At 45.2% G+C, this 25,169-nt stretch overlaps 1 protein-coding gene and 1 long non-coding RNA gene across 3 annotated transcripts in view; both read left to right on the top strand.

The window, feature by feature from the left end:
* LOC149971349 (uncharacterized) overlaps positions 1-25,169 on the top strand; it is an 812,381-nt gene that overhangs the window by 471,398 nt on the left and 315,814 nt on the right. The gene's annotated exons all lie outside the window — the stretch shown is intronic.
* Positions 1-25,169, top strand: part of LOC110506257 (MAM domain-containing glycosylphosphatidylinositol anchor protein 1) — a 399,885-nt gene that overhangs the window by 351,594 nt on the left and 23,122 nt on the right. For both annotated transcript variants that reach the window (XM_090221721.1, XM_021585690.3), the window contains exon 17: positions 12,798-12,928. In XM_090221721.1, the coding sequence (XP_090077847.1) occupies positions 12,798-12,928 (131 nt within the window). The remainder of the gene's footprint in view (positions 1-12,797; positions 12,929-25,169) is intronic.

The raw sequence follows: 25,169 nt of genomic DNA, 5'->3' as shown, positions 1-25,169 counted from the left end.
TACTTTCCGATTGACATACATTTAAACATGAACGTGTAGTGTGTCTGTGTGTATGGATCAGTTACACATGCATGTCAGTGCATACACACAACAAGTAGGTCACATGGGGAGAGGCATTGTGCTGTGTTTTATTTGTTTTTTAAAGCCAAGTTTGCTGTTCACTTGCGCTGTGTGAGATGGAAGGGAATTCCATGCCATCATGGCTCTGTAAAATACTGTACGTTTCCTTGAATTAGTTCTGGACCTGGGAAGAGACCCCTGACGGCATGTCTGGTGGCGTAAGTGTGTGTGCCAGTGTTGTGTGTAAGTTGACTTTGCAATCAATTTGACATTTCCAACACATTGTTTCTTATAAAAACAAGAACATTGTTTCTTATAAAAACAAGAAGCAATGCAGTCAGTCATCCCTCAACTCTTAGCCAAGAGAGACTGGCATGCGTAGTATTAGCCCTCTGATTACAATGAAGAGCAAAACATGGCACTCTGTTCTGGGCCAGCTGCAGTTTAACTAGGTCTTTCATTGCAGCACTTGACCATATGACTCGACACGTCAAGATAAGATGAAACTAGAGCCTGCAGGACTTGCTTTGTGTGTGGTGTCAAAAAAGCAGAGTACTTCTTTATCGCGGACGTTCCTCCCCCCATCTTCACAAACATGAATAAAACAGAGCACCCCTTTATTACGGACATACCTCTCCCCATCTTTTCAAACATTGAATCAATATGTTTTGACCATGACAGTTTACAATCTAAGGTAACACCAAGTCATTTAGTCTCCTCAATTTGCTCGACAGCCACACCATTCATTATCAGATTCAGCTGAGGTCTAGAACTTATGGAATGATTTGTACCTAATACAATGCTCTTAGTTGGAGAGATGTTCAGGACCAGTTTATTACTGCAACCCCTATTCTAAAACTGACTGCCACTTTTTGTTTAGGGTGGAAGTGATTTCACTAGCTGTGGTGGCTGATGTGTATAGAGTTGAATCATCAGCATACATGGACACACAGGCTTTGTTTAATGCCAGCGGCAGGTCATTGGTAAAAAAATAGAAAAAAGTAGAGGGCAAAGAGAGCCCTGTGGTACACCGCACTTTACATGTTTAACATTAGAGAAGCTTCCATTAAAGAAAACATACTGGCTGGCAATGTTCTTATCCCTTGCTTTCTAGCTAGCCAACTATGGCTAACTTGCAGTCACGTCAAAAAGTGCAGCCAGAATAACAGAAAAGTAGCCGCATTTGCATTTGTTTTACCTGTTCTCTAGTGACATTTATTTGGTTACATCCATAACAATGAGCTAACGAGGCATGATTTCACCTGGCATAGAAAATGTTCTCTCTCGTCAGGAAATTGTTGTTCAGAGCCGCTAGCCAACATCACAGCTAACACAATCACTTCAAACTGAAGCTGGAAAGACTGCAAACTGCTGCACATTTTCCATTTAAAAAAAATAACAAATTTGTATACATCCCCAAAATTATGCTAGCTCATTCAACATTTCGACTGGCTGAGAAATGCTACCTGCCTGTCTTGTCCCGACACTTACTATGGGACAGCTGGAGATTTAATTTGAAGCTTGAGCATAATCTCTCTTCCTTTCTTTCCAATCTGTCTTTATCCTATCTAATATAAATAAAATGACTGCACCACTCCTTTAAAAAAGGTGAGGTAAAGCGGAATTGCAAAAGCATAAAAAGTTTATAGAGTATATATGTTAATTAGATGTTATATTCTAGAGGTAAAGGTACTTTTTTAAAGGTACTTTGTCCATTTGGTTTCCATTTTAGTACATCCAGGTACGGTACACATAGCAAAATAGCTTAGAAAACCCTCCCCTCAAACTGCCATATTGGAGGCTAGGAAGAAGGATGCACCTCCATGTACTAATACATGTAGGCCCTCCCACGCCTCTATCGTCACACCTCCTCCTCCTCATTCTCTCCTCACTCCCCAGGACAGCTAGCCTGATAGAGCTGTGCCTAGCTAGCCCTTCTCCCTCTCTCCCCACCTGACTATCTCAGAGACAAGCTTTATTGCATTACTTCAACCGATCGATAAATATTTTACAGGGCTCCACTTTCTTTTCCTTAAGAGAAGGAGAGGGAAAGAAAAACAAAGAGAAAGAAATCCCCTCAGCTACCCTGTCATGGCAGATGGGGGGATGAGAGGAAGATGGGCGGAGGAGTGAAGTGAGCTTTGATAAATGCCCTCCGAGTGGGAGGCTCGCCAAATAAAGAAATAAAGAAAAGGCCAACGCGCTTCGCATTAAACCATTAACAGGGTCAGGACGGAACTGAGGAGGAGACAGGGTGTTTGATGAAAGGAGTGTGTCAGTGTGTGTGTGGGAAGGAGCTTGTGTGGGTGTGTTTGTGTGTGTGTGTGTGTGTGTGTGTGTGTGTGTGTGTGTGTGTGTGTGGGAAGGGCTTGTGCGTGTTTGTGATTTTGCTCAAAGTTTTTCTCATGTTCAGACTATCAGGGAGGTCAATAGCGAATGAACCATCTCTATTTACAGCGCAATACTCTGGCTCACTTATGGTGTTGGATGCTTTGTTTGTGATAGACACAGCCAGCTGTTACACAGAAGTAGCTAAACAACAGCTGCATGTTGGGAGTTGAGACATGGCCACATGTCTGCCTGCGTTTTTTGTGCTGTGTATCTATGACTGAGGAAGCCTTTCCTCTTTCTTTCTTTCTTTCTTTCTTTCTTTCTTTCTTTCTTTCTTCTCCATAGCAGTGGACAGATATCCCCAGTTAAGATTTCAAAACGTTGTGCAACCAAAAACAGAAACAGAAGCTTGTTATTGGACCTGCTCGTTTTGGACAGTTTCTTCCATTTTGTGCCTATTGAACACGACCCACCCAGTGTGTGTGACCTGTTATAACATCACTGCCCACACACACTATTCACAGCTCACACTGGTCCCCATTAAAGTTGGAGGACTTGCCCCTTGACACTAACGTTAGCACTTTTTAAATGTTTCCACGTTTTACGTTTTGCTTGGTCCAAACACTCTTTGATCGTAAACAAATCTAACAGAGTGTGAGTTTCAAGGTTGCTATTTTAGATCTAGCTGATTCTAGACGTGTCTTCTACCTCCCTGCCCGCATTCAACCTCATCACACAATCGAGGATCACCTAAAGATGCTCTTGCTCTGTATCGACAACGCAGGGCTGTTGCTTATAGCCTCCTAGCAAATGTCCTGTTTGGTCAACATTGAGGCTTTTCAATTCAATATCCCTTTGAGTCCTAGCATCCTCTCTCCTTGCCTCCTTCTTAAAAACCATCAGAGAAGAATGTCAGAGGGGCGGGACCATGGACCTTCTCCAATATTGTTCGGAAGGGGTTGAGGAGATAGGATGTGATGAATCACAGAAAGACAAATTGCACACACGCACTTGCACCCCCCCCCTCTCACTGTGCACAAGGACCCCGTCACACACTCCGCCAGTGTATTTGTTTAAGAGACTGGTGCTTGTTAGTGCTCCAATTAAGAGCTCGGAAAGACTGCCATTAAGAAGATGAATGGCTATTTGGGATGAGTCAGACGCCTTTGAAAACGTTACACAGATTAGTATTTTTTTCTATCACTTCAACAGGATGTTTTTTTTTTTTTTTTTACAGTTCTTACTTCTTCAGGATGATGGATTTATTTGTTGATACAGAATCTTCAAGGAACTAGTGCAATGCCTATTTGTTTCCACTGCCCTTGAGCTACCTGCTACAGTGGGGCAAAAAAGTATTTAGTAAGCCACCAATTGTGCAAGTTCTCCCACTTAAAAAGATGAGAGAGGCCTGTAATTTTCATCATAGGTACACTTCAACTATGACAGACAAAATGATCAAAAAATCCAGAAAATCACATTGTAGGATTTTTAATTAATTTATTTGCAAATTATGGTGGAAAATAAGTATTTTTTCTCATTTTGTCTGTCATAGTTGAAGTGTACCTATGATGAAAATGACAGGCCTCTCTCATCTTTTTAAGTGGGAGAACTTGCACAATTGGTGGCTGACTAAATACTTTTTTGCCCCCCTGTATCTACTGTATATTGAAATTGCTACAGTATGTCACCGTCCACACTAAGTAATAGAATAGAAAAGTACTTAATTGTCCTTTGTGGAACTGACTGTCTGTTTATTCCAAGACACCACAGACATGACAGACATTTACAGATATGAGAGGCTGGAAGACGCAAAACCTCAATAGGCATTGCCCGTCACGTCAATACAACCCTTACATTATATTCTTCAGCCGTGCTATTCAACCCTCTTTATATGCAGTAGCTTGATCCCCTGACCTCCCCTTGTGGTTCATTGTCACTAACATGTCAACCTGTTATGCGGTCACAATGCTTGTGACTTATCGCTCTCAGGTCAAGTAGCTGATCGCCATACTGTCACTCCCACCCCACTCCATCCCTCATTGCATGCTCTCACCTGCTCTCCCGTGAGTGAATGGGGTCACTATATTAACGGCACCTCAGGGCAGTCACAATGGAAGAGTTGCATATTTCCTCCACCGCATACAGGTGTGTGTGTGTGTGTGTGTGTGACATAGTTGTGCTAATACTGTTCTGGGTTCAGATGAGGATAGCAGGCCAACGCAGTCCGACTCCATCCCTCTCCAGAGATGAGATCTCAGTCAGTGAATAAAAGAACAGGAGATTATGATTGTCGTCATAGCAGCATAGGGGTGGTAGGGGGTGGATTGTGACAGCGCAGCTTGACAGTCGGGGTCCTCGTATGCGGGAGAAGTGTTGATGGTACATACAGGCTGTGTGTCTGAGGCCCGCATGTGGGGATTTCTGAAGGTAGATAATGTGCCCCCACATTCCCAAGTTTCTGAAACATCCATGTGGGAGCTGAAAGTCTGGTAGAGCAGTGTTTCCCAAACCTGGGCCTCGAGTACCCCCAACTGTACACATTTTTTGTTGTAACCCTGGACAAGCTCACCTGATTCAACTTGTCAACTAATCATCAAGCTCTCAATGAGCTGAATGAATGTTTTGCCAACACTGTGGTAGAGAATCAAATCAAATCAAATTGTATTGGTCACACACACGTGTTTAGAAGATGTTATTGCAGGTGTAGCGAAGTGTTTTTGCTTCTAGCTCCAACAGTACAGTAATATCTAACAAGTAATATCTAACATTTTCACAACATATTCCCAAAATACACGTAAAGTAAGGAATGGATTAAGAATATATATACGGGCCTCCCGAGTGGTGCAGTGGTCTAAGGCACTACATTGCAGTGCTAGCTGTGCCACTAGAGATTCTGGGTTTGAGTCCAGGCTCTGTCGCAGCTGGCCGCGAACGGGAGACCCATGGGGCGGCGCACAATTGGCATAGTCCCAGTTAGGAGAGGGTTTGGCCAGTAGGGATGTCCTTGTCCCATCAAGCACTAGCGTGTCCTGTGGCGGGCCAGGCTCAGTGCACACTGACATGGTCGTCAGGTGTACGGTGTTTCCTCCGACACATTGGTGTAGCTGGCTCCCGGGTTAAGTGGGCATTGTGTCAAGAAGCAGTACGGCTTGGTTGGGTTGTGTTTCAGAGGATGCACGGCTCTCGACCTTCGCCTCTCCCGAGTCCGTACGGGAGTTGCAGTGATGAGACAAGACTGTAACTACCAATTGGATACGAAATTGGGGAGAAAAAGGGGTCATTTTTGTGTTGAAATAATAATAAAAAATGTATATATATATGTTAGTGTAACAAACTTCTTCTTCGTCTGATGATGAGTAGGAAGGATTGGACCAAAATGCAGCGTTGTACTATCAGAACACGGAAAATACAAAATAACTAAGTGAAGAAAATAAATTAAAATCGAAACAGTTCTGTATGGTGAAAACACAGACACAGAAAACAACTACCCAGGTGGGAACAGGCTACCTAAGCATGGTTCTCAACTATAACACACAGAACAAACATAGAATGCCCACCCCAACTCACGCCCTGACCAAACTAAAATAGAGACATAAAAAAGGAACTAAGGTGACAGTACCAGCCCCCCAAAGGTGCGGACCTAAACCCATTGGGGAGGGTCTGGGTGGGTATCTGTCCGCGGTGGCGGCTCTGGCGCGGGACGTGGACCCCACTCCACCTTAGTCTTGGCCCACTTAGGTGGCACCTTTGGAGCGGCGACCCTTGTCGCCGACCCCGGACTGGGGACCTCCTTGGGAGACTCTGACGGCCGGACATGCGGCAGACTCCAGCAGCACCGGACAGGCGGGAGACTCCGGCTACGCCGGATAGGCAGGAGACTCTGGCAGCTCCGGGGTGAAGGGCGACTCTGGCCGCTCCGGAGTGAAGGGTGGCTCTGGCAGCTCCTGACTGACGGGCGGCTCTGGCAGCTCCGGACAGGAGGGAGACTCTGGAAGCGGTGAACAGGCGGGAGAACCTGGAGGGAGGAGACGGAGAGACAACCTGGTGCGTGGGGCTGCCACCGGACCCACCAGGCTGGGGAGACCTACAGGAGGCCTGGTGCGTGGAGGAGGCACCGGATGGGCGGGAGAGTAGCCTAGTGGTTAGAGCGTTGGACTAGTAACCGAAAGGTTGCAAGTTCATATCCCGTGCTGACAAGGTACAAATCTGTCGTTCTGCCCCTGAACAGGCAGTTAACCCCCTAGGCCGTCATTGAAAATAAGAATTTGTTCTTAACTGACTTGCCTAATTAAATAAAGGTAAAATTAAAAAAAATGGACCGGGCTGTGGAGGAGCACTGGAGCTCTGGTGCGCAGCCTTGGCACCACTCCTCCAGGCTGGATGACCACTTTAGCCCGGACCCTCCAGAGTGCAGGCACATGTTGGAACCGGACTGTGGGGGAGCACTGGAGATCTGGTGCATACCACTCGCACCTCTCCCTTAGGCTCAACACCCACATTCGCCCGGGCGAACTGCACCCTCCCAGCACCCCGGCACGCAGAGCCGGCGCAGGATACCCTGGGCCAAAACGGCATACCGGACACCAAACACTCTGAGCTGGCACAACATGCCCTGGCTGGATGCCCACTCTCGCATGGCACTTGCGGGGGCTGGCCTATAGCGGTCCGGGCTATGAGCGCGCACTGGCGACACCGTGCGCTTCACCGCATAACACGGTGCCTGACCAGTACTACGCTTCTTCCGGTTAGCACAGGGAGTTGGCTGAGGTCGCCTGACAATCCCCCAAAAAATTTGTTTTTTTTGGGGGGGGGCACAAACACAGAACTATAGCACACAGAACAAGCATAGAATGCCCACCCCAACTCACGCCCTGACCAACCTAAAATTGGACGTGACAGTTGGAGCGATACAGTGGCATAGTATAGAGTACAGTATATACATATGAGATGGGTGATGTAATATTTACAAACAATTAAAGTGACTAAGATACCTTAGATTAGTATAGAGTACAGTTTACACATATGAGATGAGTAATGCAAGATACGGAGACATTATTAAAGTGGCTAGTGTTTAATTTCCTGAAAGTGGCCAGTGATTCCTAATCTATGTCTATAGGCAGCAGCCTCTAATGTGCTGGAGATGGCTGTTTAACAGTCGGTAGTGTAGTGTTGAACACATTACAGTATATACTGTACATACAGTTGAAGTCGGAAGTTTACATACACTTAGGTTGGAGTCATTAAAACTCGTTTTTCAACCACTCCACACATTTCTTGTTAACAAACTATAGTTTCGGCAAGTTGGTTAGGACATCTACTCTGTGCATGACACAAGTAATTTTTCCAACAATTATTTACAGACAGATTATTTCACTTATAATTCACTGTATCACAATTCCAGTGGGTCAGAAGTTGAAATACACTAAGTTGACTGTGCCTTTAAACAACTTAGAAAATTCCAGAAAATTATGTCATGGCTTTAGAAGTTTCTGATAGGCTAATTGACAATATTTGAGTCAATTGGACGTGCACCTGTGGATGTATTTCAAGGCCTACTTTCAAACTCATGCCTCTTTGCTTGACATCATGGGAAAATCAAAAGAAATCAGCCAAGACCTCAGAAAAAAATTGTAGACCTCCACAAGTCTAGTTCATCCTTGGTAGCTATTTCCAAACTCCTGAAGGTACCACGTTCATCTGTACAAGCAACAGTATAAACACCATGGGATAACACAGCCATCATACCACTCAGGAAGGAGACGTATTCTCCTTAGAGGTGAACGTACTTTGGTAAGAAAAGTGCAAATCAATCCCAGAACAATAGCATAGGACCTTGTGAAGATGCTGGAGGAAACGGGTACAAAAGTAGCTATATCCAAAGTAAAACAAGTCCTCTATCGACATAACCTGAAAGGCCGCTGAGCAAGGAAGAAGCCACTGCTCCAAAACCGCCATAAAAAAGCCAGACTACGATTTGCAACTGCACATTAGGCAAAGATAGTACTTTTTGGAGAAATGTCCTCTGGTCTGATGAAACAAAAATAGAACTGTTTGGCCATAATGACCATCATTATGTTTGGAGGAAAAGGGGGAGGCTTGTAAGCCGTTTTTCATTTAAACGTATTTGGCTAAGGTGTATGTAAACTTCTGACTTCGACTGTATGAAATGGGTGATGCAATATGTTAACACAATTTAAAAGTGACTAAGATACTGTATAATAGTATAGAGTGCAGTTTATTCGTATGAGATAAGTCATGCTAGATATGGAACATTATTGAAGTGTCTAGTGATCCATTTCTAAAAGTGGCAAGTGATTCCTAATCTATTTCTATAGGCAGCCGCCTCTGATGTGCTAGTGATGGCTGTTTAACAGTCGGATGGCCGTAAGATAGAAGCTGTTTTTCAGTTTCTCGGTCCCAGCTTTGATGCACCAGTACTGACCTCGTCTTCTGGATGATGGCAGGGTGAACAAGCACTGGCTCGGGTGGTTGATATCCTTGATGATCTTTTTGGCCCTCCTATGGCATTGGGTGCTGTAGGTGTCCAGGAGGGCGGGAAGTTTGCCCCCGGTAATGCTTTGGGCAGACCGCACCACCCTCTGAAGAGCTTTGCAGTTGTGGGCGTTGCAGTTGCTTTACCAGGCGGTGAAACAGCCCGACAGGATGTTCTCAATTGTGCATCCGTAAAAGTTTGTGACGGTTTTAGGTGTTAAGCTACATTTAATTAGCCTCCTTAGGTTGAAGAGGCGCTGTTGTAACTTCTTTACCACACTGTCTGTGTGGGTGGGCCATTTCAGTTTGTCAGTGGTGTGTACGCCGAGGAACCTGAAGCTTTCCACCTTCTCCCCTGCGGTCCCATCGATGTGGATATGGGGGTGCTCCCTCTGCTGTTTCCTGAAGTTCACGATCACCTCGTTAGTTTTGTTGACGTTGAGTGAGAGGTTGTTTTTCTGGCACCACACTCCCAGGGCCCTCACCTCCTCCCCGTAGGTTGTCTCATCGTTTTTGGTAATCAAGCCTACTACTGTTGTGTCGTCTGCAAACTTGGTGATTGAGTTGGAGGTGTGCTTGGCCACGCAGTCATGGGTGAACAACAACCTTGTTGGGTCCCAGTGTTGAGGATCAGCAAAGAGGTGGTGTTTCCTACCTCCACCAACTGGGGGCAACCTGTCAGGAAGTCCAGGACCCATTTGCACAGGGCGGGGTTCAGACCCACGGCCTCGATCTTGATGAGCTTGGAGGGTATTATGGTGTTGAATGCTGAGCTATAGTCAATGAACAACATTCTTGCATATGAATGCTTCTTGTCCAGATGGGAGAGGGCAGTGTGGTGGCGATTGCATTGTCTGTGGATCTATTGAGGCTGTAAGCAAATTGAAGTGCGTCCTAGGGGGGCAGGTAAGGTGGAGGTGATACGATCCTTGACTAGTCTCTCAAAACACTTCACGATGACAGAGGTGAGTGCTACAGTCATTTAGCTCAATCATCTTTGCTTTCTTAGGTACAGGAACAATGGTAGCCATCTTGAAGCATGTGTGGACAACCAACTGGGATAGAGAGAGATTGAATATTTACTTTACTTCAGGTAGAGACTTCAGAGACTAGCTATGTGACACAAGGTTTAAGAGGACATCTAGCATTTTAGATAACCCTTCCCCTAACCTTAACCCATAACCCATAGCTTAGCTAAAGTTAGCCACCTACCCACCTAGCTCATGTTCGCTACAACAAATTGGAATTCATAACATTATCATACATATTGCTAATTCATAACATATTTTATGGCGAGGGGGACAGGGGGAGCAGGTAGATGACTCCTGGTGGCTATTCATTATCCTGATGGTCTGTGGTAGAAGCTATTGGCCAGTCTGTTAGTTTTAGCCATGATGCTCCTGTACTGCCCATGTCTGAGTGGTGGAAGCAGGGAGAACAGGCTGTGGCTCAGGTGTCTGAAGTCCCTGAGGATGTTCTTGGCCTTCCTGTGACACCTTGTGTTGTAGGTGTCCTGGAGGGAAGGCAGTGTGCACCCAATGGTGCATTCTGCTGAGCATACCATCCTTTGTAGTGCCTTGCGGTCAGCGTCAATAGAGTTGCCGTACCACAACAGTATGCTCTCATGGTGCTCCTGTAGATGACTGTGAAGGCCCTTGGGGACAGGCCAAATATCTTCGGCCTCCTGAGGTTAAAGAGTAGCTATCATGCCTTCTTCACCACGGTGTCTGGGTGATTTGACCATTTCTGCTCCTCAGAGAAGTGTACATCGAGTAACTTTACGTTTTTGATCATCTCCACAGCAGCCCTGTTGATGAGGATGGGGGCATGCCTGGTTCCACAATCAACCTCTTTGTTTTGCGACATTGGGGGAGAGGTTGTTTATCTGGCACCACACCGTCAGAGTGCCTAGCTCTTCCCTGTAGTCCATCTTGCCAGGTTGGGATAATGGGTTGTCAAGGGTTGATGAATCTGGTGCCACACTAGACAAGAAAAAACAACAGAAACAAAATGACAGTTAAGTACTAAAGTCTGTGTGTGACTATGTGCTGGTCTGTATGCACACGTACAACGCGCATACATGCATCTGCATATTTGTGTGCATGAGGAAGATTGTACACTGGTAAGACAAAGAATGTGAAATAGCAACAAAAAGAAAGAGCAAATGTTTATACTCTTGTCTGTGTTCACAAGGTGCATGTGTGTTTCAATGTTTCTTTTTGCCCAATCTGTTTTTTTTGCCCAATCTCAGGGTACATTCTTAGAAATAAGGGTATGGTATTGTTCCCTGGGGTACCAAAAACGGTACATAATGATCTCACATGGTGTAATTCGCTATCGGTGTGGATAAAGAGTAAAACGGTACATTTGCGTACTTCATATTTTCAATGTGAATGTACATATTTACCCTCAATACGGTACAATGAGAATTTTTTAAGGAACTTAAGTCTTTGTCACTGGGGTAGTACCCTAAAAAGACACATTTGTACCATTATTATCATTAACATATTCCCCAGCATGCACTACCGCAGGTTAAAAAAAAATGGCATTGTTTTTAATATCTGTGTTTTTGTATATACATTGATTGATTAATCATATGCTACACAAAGATAAATAATATACTAAACTAATTTAATCAGTTAGTTAGATTTTTTTGCTGAAATGGTTGTTCTAGTTAAAATGGCTTAGGTAGTCTCCTCAATATGTTCTTAACCCTACAGTCATTATGAATGCAGGTTGCAGGTGAACAAAAAACGGTTAGACATCCTAACTGTGGCTGGATTCCAATAGGAATTACAAATGAATTAATGTAACTTTCAGGTAGGGTTGCAAAATTCTGGTAGCTTTCCCAAATGTCCCAGCGTTCCAGAAATCTCAGTTGGAAGATTCCTGGAAACGGGAGGGAATATGCAGGAAATCATTCAACCAGGATCTTTTTTTTAAATCTGGGAGCCTACTTGCAGACCTGATGTGGCCTGTAAACCATGAGTTTCAGGCCACTGTATTAGGGTAAAACTAGGCTGCAAAATAAGGTCTTATGAGATATGCAATCATAAAGTGTAATTATAATGATAACATACGCCTAGGAACTCACTTGGTAAAGGCCACAGGACTGAAAATGAACAATTTCAACAACAATGTCTCTGTCACTAACATACACAATCATGGTTGGTAACTCTACAATTCACTCAGCAAGACATGCATACTGTGGAATTATATTGTAGGCGTGGTTTGTGGGGCGTGGCTTTCAGATAGTTATTTTTGGCCACCAATGAGTGGAAATGTTGCACAAGTTTAAGTGGTCTATGGTGGAGGTGCATTTTTACAAGGGGAAAATGGCTTTGTTACTGTGTGGGTACTATACAGTATAAAGGCACAAAGCCTGTTTTTTTACCTGTGGAGAATGGTACTTTCTAAGGTATGAACTGGGGTACAATTATGTATGTACCTATAACTAAAAGAACAAAGGAGGACCTTCCAGGGTGCCACCCAAGTGACAAGCGCTTGTAGCCCTTTATTTCTGAGAGTATATACATTTATTTTCCCTTTCACCTGAGGACACTTTCCTTTGTTTCTGCACCCAGCTGAGATTTGTGAATAATATATTGGTTTCTCCAAAACACAAGCAGTAGTGGTATTTCAATGCATAACTTAGGTTGGTGGCTTTCTCCCTAGATCTCGGCTCCCCACCTTGAGATTATATTATCCTAACACCAGGGTGTGATGAAAATAATATACAGTACTTAATATGTATATTGTATGCATGTAAAGTCAAAGTATACGCCTCAAATACAAATAAATCACAAGGTACCGACATTAACGTAAAGAGACAGATACACACACTTACAAACACATACACCCCCTCCAAAACCCCTGAACTTATATCTGGCCCTCCTTTCTGCCTCAACATCTAGGTTCCCTGAATGTGTGGCTGAGGGTGAAGAGCATCGCCTCTGTGGGCGATCGGGTCTGGACTCTGGATGGGAACCAGGGTCCTGACTGGATTCAGGCCAACATCAACGTCAACCCCAGCGGACCATTCCAGGTACAGCTTTCTGCGAGCATGCCGAGACAAAAATGTACCTTATTGACAAAATATCCACATCCTTGAAAAACCTTGTTGTAAAAGTTGTAGTTTTCAAATAAACTTGAGAATAAGAAACTTTCACAGCACATTGGAGGGGATAACTACTTTCAATTCATGTAAAAAATGTAATGAACAAAAACTCTGATACAAGGTTTTTATAGGACACCAATGGTTTATGTAGAAAATGGGTAATCCACAGAATGTCCAGTGCTTTAATGTACAAAATGAAGTTCTGGAAATATATATAATATAATAATCTAAATATTTCTGGTGGGCACGCTATGGAGGTCCACTTGTCTCCACAAGGGCCTACGTTGCACCTTACTCCCACTATGGTGTCTGGCGGGCTGAAGTGATGACTCAGTGTTCTGTGTGTGTAGTGTGCAGTGATCACCACTCAGGGCTCCGTCTCATCTCCCCAGGTTGCCCGTTTATGCTGAGTCAAGTGTGTGTGTGTGTGTGCATGTGCATTCTTGAGTGTGTGTTCATGCGCATGCATGTGTGAATGTCTTTGCGTTCTTGAGTGTGTGTGTGTGCATGTATCTGGGTCAGTAAGAGTGTGGATATCAGGCTCTTCTTTGTGTTTACATGTGTGTGTTTGCACGTGTGTATTTACAGTAGATGAACGTGTAGATATGGGTTTGCCTGTCAGCAACCTTGCTTGTAGGCTGTCACTTCCCTCAAAGACTGCTTGTGTGTGTGTTGGTGGGTGTGTCTTTGTGTGTGCGTGTTTAAATGCGTGGGATGTCCACCTTGGAAAACATGACACAGCATACGCAGTCACCTCGCCCCACCAGAGAGAGTGAAAGAATAAAATAATTACTGAAACAACCCGCGACACCCAGAAACAACCCAGTTCAGAGTAAATATAAACCAGTCCAACGGTCCAATCTCAACCAGTTGTTTGCCACCCATTAAGCAACCTTGTCTTCTTCTCTCCCTCGGCCACAGCCCTTTGAGCAAATTAAACGCAATCGTTCCACATTGGTCTGGTTTGTAGGCCCCATAGTCTCAAGACCAAAGAATGGTAGGTTTAGCAGCGAGGCGCGCGCTCATCCACACACACACGCACAAAAACACACACATGCCAAGACACACACACACATGCTTGGTCATACACAAATGCATAGACATTGACATGCACACACACAGATAGATAGACATTTTCACACACACACACACACACACACACACACACACACACACACACACACACACACACACACACACACAACACCACACACACACATACTCCCAGTCTCCTGCCCCCTTCAGCAATTAGTTATGACAGGTCAATTAGCAGGAATATTTATGCGGTAGACAGGGCCTCCTCGTTGTTTTTGTAATGATTCCAGATACTGTGTGTGTGTGTGTGTGTGTGTGTGTGTGTGGAAAAAATGGAATCAATGATGAATGCACTGAGAAGAAAAGGAAGAGGGCTGGAGGGGGGGTCAGATTGCTTGCTTGGGTGTGTAATTTGTTATGCCTGCGCGACAACATGTTGTTCCATTCAGTTTCCTGTTTGCAAACAGTTTTAAATTAATTTAACCATGCGAAGTCAGGGTCAAGTTCCTCAGCATGGTCCGACAAACGAATTAAGATAAATCCTCAGCTTGCATTCAGCTTTAAAAACAGACATTTATAAACGCAATGCAACCATTTCAAATATTTTACTGAATTACAGTTCATATTGTGGTCAACTGTGGGGTATTGGGTTGAGCGCACAGAGATGGACACAGAGAGGTTCTAGCCAGAAAACACGACTTCACTAGGCAACAAAAAATATTCATATTCGGCCCCCATATTCGGCTCACTCCTTGCCTCTCACGTTTTCTCTGCCACGGTGCTCCATTTATGTGGCCTGCACGGCTGGTTGGCACTCTCCCCTAATTACCCCTAATTGGTGCCATCAGGGTCAGGGTGCCCAGCCCGGGTACTCCCAGCTGAGACTCCCTTACGTTGCCCCTACCTCCCCTCTATCACCAACTCCCGGGGTGGAGAATGCCGTCTTTTTCCGGGAGGCTGCTGTTAGTGACACCTGCCAGCACCTCTTCATCAGGTCTAGAGTGCTGTCGTAGCTTGCCTTCCCCAAGCAGTTCATCCGACTGGGCATGGGGTAGGCATAGAATTTCCTGACCTCATTCAGGCCCCAGATGTAGCTGCAGAAGCGGACGGTTCTGCCCAGTTTTGGTACCAGCACTACAGGGCTAGACCACTCACTGTGGGACTCTCCCAGTACCCCACCAGCATTATCTTAATTTCCCGCTGTACCACCGCCCTCTGGGAGTTTGGTGTCCAGTATGGCCGTTTACGCACTTTTTCTCCCGGACGTGTTGATGTGATCCGTGCAACCCGGTGCCTCGGAGAACACGGCCGTATTCTGCTGGACCAACTCTCGGAGCGCTTGTCGTTGGGTCGGACTGATGTCTATCCCCATGGAACTTAGACGGAGGGCAGGTTCTACTGTGGCCGGGCCCACATTGAGCACAGCTCCTCTCGTGCATGCCATCTCTTCAGTAGGTTCACATGGTAAAGCTGGAGGGGTTTTCCCCGCCTCGGTTGGCGGACCTTATAATTGACGTTGCCTATCCGCTCAACGATGTCTTAGGGACGATGCCACGTAGATAGGAATTTGTTCTTTGTTGTTGGGATCAGCACCAAGACCTTCTCACCCGGGTGGAACTCTCTTGGTTGGGCTTCCCAGATGTATACACGTGTCACGCCCTGGCCTTAGTTATCTTTGTTTTCTTTATTATTTTGGTTAGGCCAGGGTGTGACATGGGTGATTTATATGTTTTGTCTTGTCTAGGGTTTTTTGTAGATTTATGTGGTTGTGTTCTTTTAGGTGTCTAGGTAAGTCTATGGTTGCCTGGATTGGTTCTCAATCAGAGACAGGTGTTTATCGTTGTCTCTGATTGGGAGCCATATTTAGGCAACCATATTCTTTGGGTATTTTGTGGGTGATTGTTTCCTGTCTTTGTGTTTTATGCACCAGTTAGGACTGTTGCGGTTTTCACGTTTATTGTTTTGTAGTTTTTTCATGTTAAGTTCTTATTAACGAACCATGAACTTCGACATCACGCTCCTGGGTGAGTTGTGCCTGGGCCTTGTGCTCCCTCACCACTGGTCGTATTGTCCTCATCTTCTCCCTTATCTCCTAAACGAATTCCACCAAGCTGTCAAGGAGGATTGGTTGGTCCTCCCAGACCTCCTTGGTTAGGTCCAGCAGTTCATGGGGCCGGCAGCCATACAGGAGCTCAAAGGGGGAAAACACAGTGGACGCTTGGGGTACCTCGTACACCGAGAACATCTGGTGGGCCAGAAGCTGGTCCCAGTTCCTCCTGTCTCTCTCGATGACCTTCTTCATCATCTGCTTTAGGGTCTTATTGAAGCATTCTACTAGCCCATCTGTTTGAGGATGGTAAAAGCTGTCAGGATTTCCGACCGGATAACCACCCAGCTAGATAAATGGAAGAACTCCAGTGTGATACCTTTCGCATCCTTCTTCCTATCTCACACGCGCACCTCCCCAGGTCCCTCCTCCATAGTGCCTGGAAGAGAGTGCCATCTCTATCAAGGAGAATGAGCATGGGCACATTAGAAACTGCCCCATGCGCTTCTGGCACACCCCCTCAGGGTGGTTATCTGCACTGGCATGGTTGGGTACCTCTTCATGTCCCTGTGTACACAGGAAACCATTATCTCCGTGTCCCCCAGTTCGTCTTTCCACTCTCATGTGAGCCACTGTGGTTGGGCCGAGATCACCATGCTACAGCAGAGCACTGGTGTCAATTCCATCGATTCGTACTGGAACCATCGGAGGGGCCGTCTTGGTGTGTACCCAACAGGAGGTGACCCCTGAGCTGGTGTCCCGGATTGTCGTACTCACAGCAGCGCCTCTGATCTGGGTCTAGCAGGGGACAGTCGTCAGTTCGAGTCTAACTCCCGCTCCACAGCCTCAGCTGGTTTCGTCCAGGCCCCCATCAGCTCCTAGCCTCTCTCTATGCTTTCCATCCCCCACCCCGCGTCTGCTCTCTCCGCCCGGGCCCCTTTCAGCATGTCCTGGGTGTTCTGGTAGGTTTCCACCACAGTCAGCAAATCCTACAGGCTTTGGGGGTTCTGTATTCTCACTGCCTTCTTCATCTCGTAGGGGAGGGCTCGACGGTACCTATCCAGGAAATCCTTATCGATTATCGGGTGGGACGGTACATCGGTCAGTAGCCAGCCCTTGGTAAGATGCACCAGGTCGCTCATCTGAGCACAGGGAGAGTTGCTAGAATTAAAGGCCCAGTCATGGACCAGATGTGCAAGGCTGAATCCATAACAGCTCAGGATCTTGCATTTGAGTCCCTCATAATTCACTGCCTGGTTGGCATTCAAGTCCAAATAGGCCTTCTGGGCCTTCCCTTAGAGGTAGGCTGCCAAAAGGCTGGCCCACTTGAGTTTGGGCCACCCTTCCTGGAGCTTCATCCCCCTCTCTCGGCTCACTCCCTGCCTTTCTTTTTTTTCTCTCCTGCGGTGTGCCACGGTGCTCCATTTATGTGGTTTGCACTGCTGGTTGGCACTCCCCCCTAATTACCTGGTACTCCCAGCAGAGGGAGCCAACGTTGCCAAACGTACTTCGCCTCTATCACCAACCTCCGGGGTAGACCTCCGGGGATACCACAATATGAGGAAGTCAGTCAATTGAAATTAATTCATTAAGCCCTAATCTATGGATTTCACATGACCGGGAATACAGATTTTCATCTGTTTGTCACAAATACCTTTTAAAAAAGGTAGGGCGTGGATCAGAAAACTAGTCAGTATCTGGTGTGACCACTATTTGACCCATGCAATACATCGCCTTCACGTAGGGTGGATGAGGCTGTTGATTGTGGCCTGTGCAGCATTGTTGTCCCACTCCTCTTTAGTTGCTGTAGGAAGTTGCTAGATATTGGCAGGAACTGGAACTGGCTGTCGTACACATTGATCCAGAGCATCCCAAACATTTTTAATGTCTGGTGAGTATGCCATGGAAGACCTATGAAATATTCAGCTTCCAGGAACTGTGTACAGATATGGGGTTGTGCATATTCATGATGAAACATGAGGTGAAAGTGTGTGTGCCCACACACACATAACATAGCATGCACACAAATGCATAATGACGCCCCCCCCACACACACACACTCACTAACTAACTAACTCACACACACTTTCATCCCCCTGCCATCATGAGGTGATGGCAGGGGGATGAATAGCATGACAATCTCATCACAGTATCTCTGTGCATTCAAATTGTCTTTGAAAAAAGGCAATCGTGTTTATTGTCTATAGTTTATACCTGGCCATACAATAATCCCACCGCCACCACGGGGCACTCTGACAACGTTGACATTAGCAAACCACTCGCCCACTCGCCTACCTGTCTGACATCTGCCCAGTACAGTTGAAACCAGGATTCATCCTTGAAGAGCATACTTTCCTAGCATGCCAGTGGCCATCGAAGGTGAGTATTTGCCCACTGATGTCGGTTACGATGCTGAACTGCAGTCAGGTCAAGACCTTAGTGAGGAAGACAAGCACACAGATGAGCTTCCCTGAGATGGTTTCTGACAGCTTGTGCAGATATTCTTCAGTTGTGCAAACCCACAGTTTCATCAGCTGTCCAGATGGCTGGTCTCAGATGATCATGTAGGTGAAGAAGCCGGATGCGGAGGTCCTGGGCTGACATGGTTACACTTGGTCTACGTATGTGAGGCCGGTTGGACATACTGCCAAATTGGAATTGTGTTTTGTGAAAGATTGCACATTTTAGAGTGGCCTTTTATTGTCATCAGCACAAGGTGCACCTGTGTAATGATCATGCTGTTTTATAAGCTTATTGATATGCCACACCTGTCAGGTGAATGGATTATCTTGGCAAATGAGAAATGCTCACTAACAGGGATGTAAACTCATTTGTGCACAAAATCTGAAAGAAATAAGCTTTTTGTGTATGAAACATTTCTGGGATCTGTCATTTCAGTTCATGAAACATGAGACCAACACTTTACATGTTGCTTTTATGTTTATATTTTCCCACGTCACCTACCTCACACAACACCACACTTCAAGGACTCGACTTCACACAGACAAATTTGTTTATTACAGGGGCACCTTTAGTGTCTTTAGCGTTTGTGGGGGAAGAAAAGTACTGCGTCCCAAATGGCACCCTCTTCCCTTTATAGTGCACAAATTTTGACCAGAGCCCTATGGGTCCTAGTCATAAGTACTGGACTACATAGGGAAGAGGGTGCCATTTGGGACACAGTGTTCTTTCTTCTTCCAACTGTTTCATATGGGTTTCAAGTGTGGGTTTAAACTGCAAATTGGGCCCGACACTGTCTTGGCCGATAATGAATAGAAGTATAAGTCATTAATAAAGCACTGCTTCCTTCTTTCAAAACTTGTTTAAAGATTAATATTCATCCCCCTCCCTACTCCTACACCATTTGTTTTTGACAGAGGAGAGGAGGGGTGTCGGAAAGGGGGTGGGTTGGCGAATAGGGTGGATGTGAGAGAGTAGAGGTGTTGGCTACATAGCAAATCAGGGATTTTGTTTTTGTGTGTTCTTGTTTTCTGATCGCTGTATCTCAATCACTAGTACATACTTGAGCGTCTCCCCGCCTTACTATCGGCCACAATCATATAACATTAGGTTCGTTGATGTTAGTTGTGCTTCCTCTTTGGTGTAGATGTGCAATAGTGGGACTGAATCAAAAGTTGTTTATTAGTAAGACGTTTACATTAACTAGGTAGACATTTACATGAATGTGACTTTTCAATAATAATTGATGTTTCCGCTATCACAAACACAATATCACTTATATTATACTTCAGTGCCTCCACACCAAACTGCCACTATCCTTGTGTTTGGGCAGTAGGGAGGGCAAGGGACATTGAGTCCAGACTTAAGCCAAATTACAATTCTCCCCCATCTCATTGAAGTGATCACTCGTTTACTTTCCTTCAAGGATTTACAAGCATTGGATCGTATGAGACATACGGTAAATCAAATCAAATTGTATTACACAAGGTTAGCAGATGTTAATGCGAGTGTAGCGAAATGCTTGTGCTTCTAGTTCCGACCATGCAGTAATAACCAACGAGTAATCTAACCTAACAATTTCTCAACAACTACCTTATACACGAGTGTAAAGGAATGAAGAATATGTACGTAAAAATATATGCATGAGGGATGGTACAGAACGCATAGGCAAGATGCAGTAGATGGTATCGAGTACAGTATATACAGTGGGGCAAAAAAGTATTTAGTCAGCCACCAATTGTGCAAGTTCTCCCACTTAAAAAGATGAGAGAGGCCTGTAATTTTCATCATATGTACACTTCAACTATGACAGACAAGATGAGGGGAAAAAAATCCAGAAAATCACATTGTAGGATATTTAATGAATTTATTTGCAAATTATGGTGGAAAATAAGTATTTGGTCACCTACAAACAAGCAAGACTTCTGGCTCTCACAGACCTGTAACTTCTTCTTTAAGAGGCTCCTCTGTCCTCCACTCATTACCTGTATTAATGGCACCTGTTTGAACTTGTAATCAGTATAAAAGACACCTGTCCACAACCTCAAACAGTCACACTCCAAACTCCACTATGACCAAGACCAAAGAGCTCCTCTGCTGCTAAAGTGGGCCTACAGTGCCTTCACACAAGTATTCACACCCCTTAACTTTGTCCAAATGTTGTTGTTTTACACAGCAGGATTAAAATGGATTTAATGTAATGAAATGTTCTTGGGGTCAACGATCTACACAAAATACTTGCTAATGTCAAAGAAGAAGAAAACATGTAAAAAAATTCTGAAAAATAAAACACTTATATCTTGATAAGATAAGTATTCAGAACCCTTGACTTTTTCCACATTTCAGCCTTATTCTAAAATGTATTAAGAAAACATTTTCCTCAGCAATCTACACACAATACCCCGTAACAAAAAAGCAAAAGGTTTAAGAAATGTTTGAAAATGTGTGTGTGTGTATATATACTTATAAACTTGCTTGCAAAAGTATTCAGAGACTCAAAATTGAGCTCAGGTGCATCCTGTTTCCATTGATTATCAATAGAAACAGAGTTGTTTCTACAACTTGATTGCAGACCACCTGTGGTAAATTTAATTGATTGGACATGATTTAGAAAGGCACACACCTGTCTATATAAGGTCCCACAGTTGACAGTGCATGTCAAAGCACAAACCAAGCCATGAGGTCAAAGGAATTGTTTGTAGAGCTCCGAGACAGGATTGTGTCGAGGCACAGATTTGGGGAAGGGTACCAACAAATTTCTGCAGCATTGAAGGTCCCCAAGAAACCAGTGGCCACAAGCATTCTTAAATGGAAGAAGTTTAGAACCACCAAGACTGTTCCTAGAGCTGGCTGCCCGGCCAAACGGAGTAATCGGGGGAGAAGGGCCTTGGTCAGGTAGGTGACCAAGAACCCGATGGTCACTCTGACAGAGCTCTAGAGTTCCTCTGTGGACATGAATCTTCCAGAATGACAACCATCTCTGCAGTACTCCACCAATCAGGCCTTTATGGTAGAGTGGCCAGACGGAAACCACTCCTCAGTAAAAGACACATGACAGCCCACTTGGAGTTTGCCAAAAGGCGCCTAAAGACTCTCAGGCCATGAGAGACAAGATTCTCTGGTCTGATGAAACCAAGATTGAATTCTTTGGCCTGAATGCCAAGCGTCAAGTCTGGATGAAACCTGGAACCATCCTTACAGTGAAGCATGGTGGTGGCAGCATCACGGTGGGGATGTTTTTCAGTTGCAGGGACTGGGAGACTAGTAAGGATCGAGGCAAAGTTGAACAGAGCAAAGTTCAGAGAGAACCTTTCCTACAGGAAATCACAGACTACACAAACAACAACAGCCACGTCACGGACCCTGACGTCACGCTTCCAGACAAACTAAACACCTTCTTTGCCTGCTAACAAAGACTGCGTCCCAACCTGCTACTTCTCCGTGGCTGATGTGAGTAAAACATTTAAACTTGTTAACCCTCTCAAGGCTGCTGGCCAGACGGCATCCCTAGCCGCGTCCTCAGAGCATGTGCAGAACAGCTGGCTGGTGTGTTTACGGACATATACGGTCAATGATCATATCACCGCCACCTTGCCAGCCACCGTAGACCCACTTCAGTTTGCATACCGCCCCAACAGGTCCACAGATGACGCAATCACCATAACACAGCACACTGCCCTATCCCATCTGGACAAAAGGAATACCTATGTAAGAATGCTGTTCATTGACTACAGCTCAGCATTCAACACCATAGTACCCTCCAAGCTCATCATTAAGCTGGAGGCCCTGGGTCTCAACCCTGCCCTGTGCAATTGGGTCCTGGACTTTCTGACAGGCCACCACCAGGTGGTGAAGGTAGGAAACAACATTTCCACTTCGCTGACCCTCAACACTGGGGCACCACAAGGGTGTGTCCTCAGCCCTCTCCTGTACTCCCTGTTCACCATGACTGCGTGGCCATGCACGCCTCCACCTCAATCATCAAGTTTGCAGACGACACAACATTGACTTGGCTTGATCACCAACAACGACGAGATAGCCTACAGGGAGGAGGTGAGGGCACTCGGAGTGTGGTGTCAGGAAAACAACCTCTCAGTCAACATCTACCAAAAAAGAGATGATCGTGGACTTCAGGAAACAGCAGAGGGAGCACATCAAAGGGACAGAAGTGGAGAAGGTGGAAAGTTATAAGTTCCTGGGCATACACATCACAGACAAACTGAAATGGTTCACCCACACAGTGTGGTGAAGAAGGCACAACAGTGCCTCCTCTACCTCAGAAGGCTGAAGAAATTTGGCTTGCCACCCAAAACCTTCACAAACTTTTGCAGATGCACAATCGAGAGCATCCTGTCGGGCTATATCACAGCCTGGTACAGCAACTGCACCGCCCTCAACCACAAGGCTCTCCAGAGGGTGGTGCGGTCTGCACAACGCTTCACCGCGGGCAAACTACCTGCCCTCCATGACACATACAGCACCCGATGTCACAGGAAGGCCAAAAAGATCATCAAGGACAACAACCACCCGAGCCACTGCCAGTTCACACTGTTATCATCCAGAAGGCAAGGTCAGTACAGGTGCATCAAAGCTGGGACCGAGAGATTGAAAAACAGCTTCTATCTCAAGGCCATCAGACGACTAAACAGCAATCACTGACTCAGAGAGGCTGCTGCCTACATTGAGACCCAATCACTGGACACTTTAATAAATGGATCACTAGTTAATTTAAACAATGTCACTTTAAATAATGACACTTTAATAATGTTTCATATCTTACATTTCTCATATCACATGTACTGTATATACTGTATTTTATACAATCTACTGCACCTTGCTTATGCCGCTCGGAAATTGCTCATCCATATGTACATTTTCTTATTCACCAATTTAGAGTTGTGTGTATTAGGTAGTTGTTGGGGAATTGTTAGATTACTTGTTAGATTTGTGTGCATTAGGTAGTTGTTGGGGAATTGTTATATTAATTGTTAGATATTACTGCATATTTGGAACTAGAAGCACAAGCATTTTGCTACACTCGCATTAACATCTGTTAACCATGTGTATGTGACCAATAAAATGTGATTTGACAACTAACGGGTTGAATACTTGTTGACTTAACACATTTCAGCTTTACATTTTTTTTTATTAATTTGTAAAAATTCATTAAAACATAATTCCGCTTTGGCATTATGAGGTATTGTGTGTAGGCCAGTGACCCAAAAAACTGAAATCAATCCATTTTAAATTCAGGCTGTAATACAAGTGTGGAAAAAGTTAAGGGATGTGAATACTTTGAATGCACTCTTCATTCCGTAACATTACAAATAGAGATTTTAAACAAAACAGACCTGATCTGAGCACTGGCAAGTGGAGGGATGCTTATACGAAGGCTTTGTAATAGTCTCTCTCTCTTCCACTTTCTCGCTTGTATCAGACAGACGTCCCATACTCTAGGTTGCCAGCAATGGAGCTGAGGCAAAACACCTCCCTTTCCTCCCTCCCTTGTACTTTCTTTCTTTTCTGCTCTGTCAGACACCTGTTTTCTCACCAATCAATGATAATGACTGAGAAGGGCTCATTCCGACAGTGGGAATTTACCCAAGTCGGTGTTGTTTTTGTTTTTTACTGTTTGGGCTATGTTTTTATTTGGCTATATCTGTCTCCTTCGATCCTCGACTGCAGCGTATATTAAGTGGACATTTACTAAGTTAATGGGGCAAACTGTGATTGCGACATTCATTTTTGCACTTAATTTATTGTAAAATAGAATATATAGCCATTGATACTTGAAGGATATAACTTAAATTCCTAATGAGCTTAGTTCAACTGTCTCAAAAAGTTCCAACCAATGGGACATTAAAAACTGTAATATCTTATGTTTCACCGAGTAGTGGCTGAACGACGACGCTTCCGCCTGGTATGGCTAATGCTTGGCTTCCGACTATAAGGTGCTACAGTGTGTGCAACCCTGCACATCACTTGGGCCAAGCTTCCTGTCATCCAGGACCTATTTACTAGGCGGTGTCAGAGGAAGGCCCAAAAAATGGTCAAAGACTCCAGTCACCAGTCATCAAGTCATAGACTGTTTTCTCTGCTACCGCACTGCAAGCGGTTCCGGAGTGTCAAGTCTAGACCTAAAGGCTCCTTAACAGCTTCTACCCCCAAGCCATAAGACTGCTGTGTTATGTGTGGTGGAACAGGTGAACACAAGTGCAGACTCAGACAATGAGACCGGGACATGGTAAATAAGATATTTATTGAAAAGTGTGTGGGGGGAGGGTGCAGGCCAGGAGAAGCTTGGACGGGTAGCTGGGATCCAGGAATTGAGGCAGGGGGAGTAGGGGCAGGGTAAGCAGGTCTGGAGCGGAATCCAAGGAAGCAGTAAAGTGGGGGTCCAGGGCAGGGAAGCAGGACTGACGAGACGAGGGACTGGAGACAGGAACCAGTCAAGGCAGACGGAACTGTAGAGAGGAGAGAAGCGCAGCGTCAGGCTAAGGAGGAACATGCACAGGATAACAAGATCTATGCTGGAACAGGTGGCTTGAAACGCAGACTGACTGTGCAGAGGCTACGGACTGGCAGCATGGAAGTGGCAGGTCTGAGTATTCGTAGGGGTCTTGATTA

Source organism: Oncorhynchus mykiss, chromosome 26 (genome assembly GCF_057628025.1).
Source record: "Oncorhynchus mykiss isolate SJ-2025 chromosome 26, ASM5762802v1, whole genome shotgun sequence".
Classification (NCBI taxonomy): domain Eukaryota; kingdom Metazoa; phylum Chordata; class Actinopteri; order Salmoniformes; family Salmonidae; genus Oncorhynchus; species Oncorhynchus mykiss.
The sequence above is the reverse complement of the archived record's forward strand: the minus strand, read 5'-3'. Positions and strand labels throughout refer to the sequence as shown.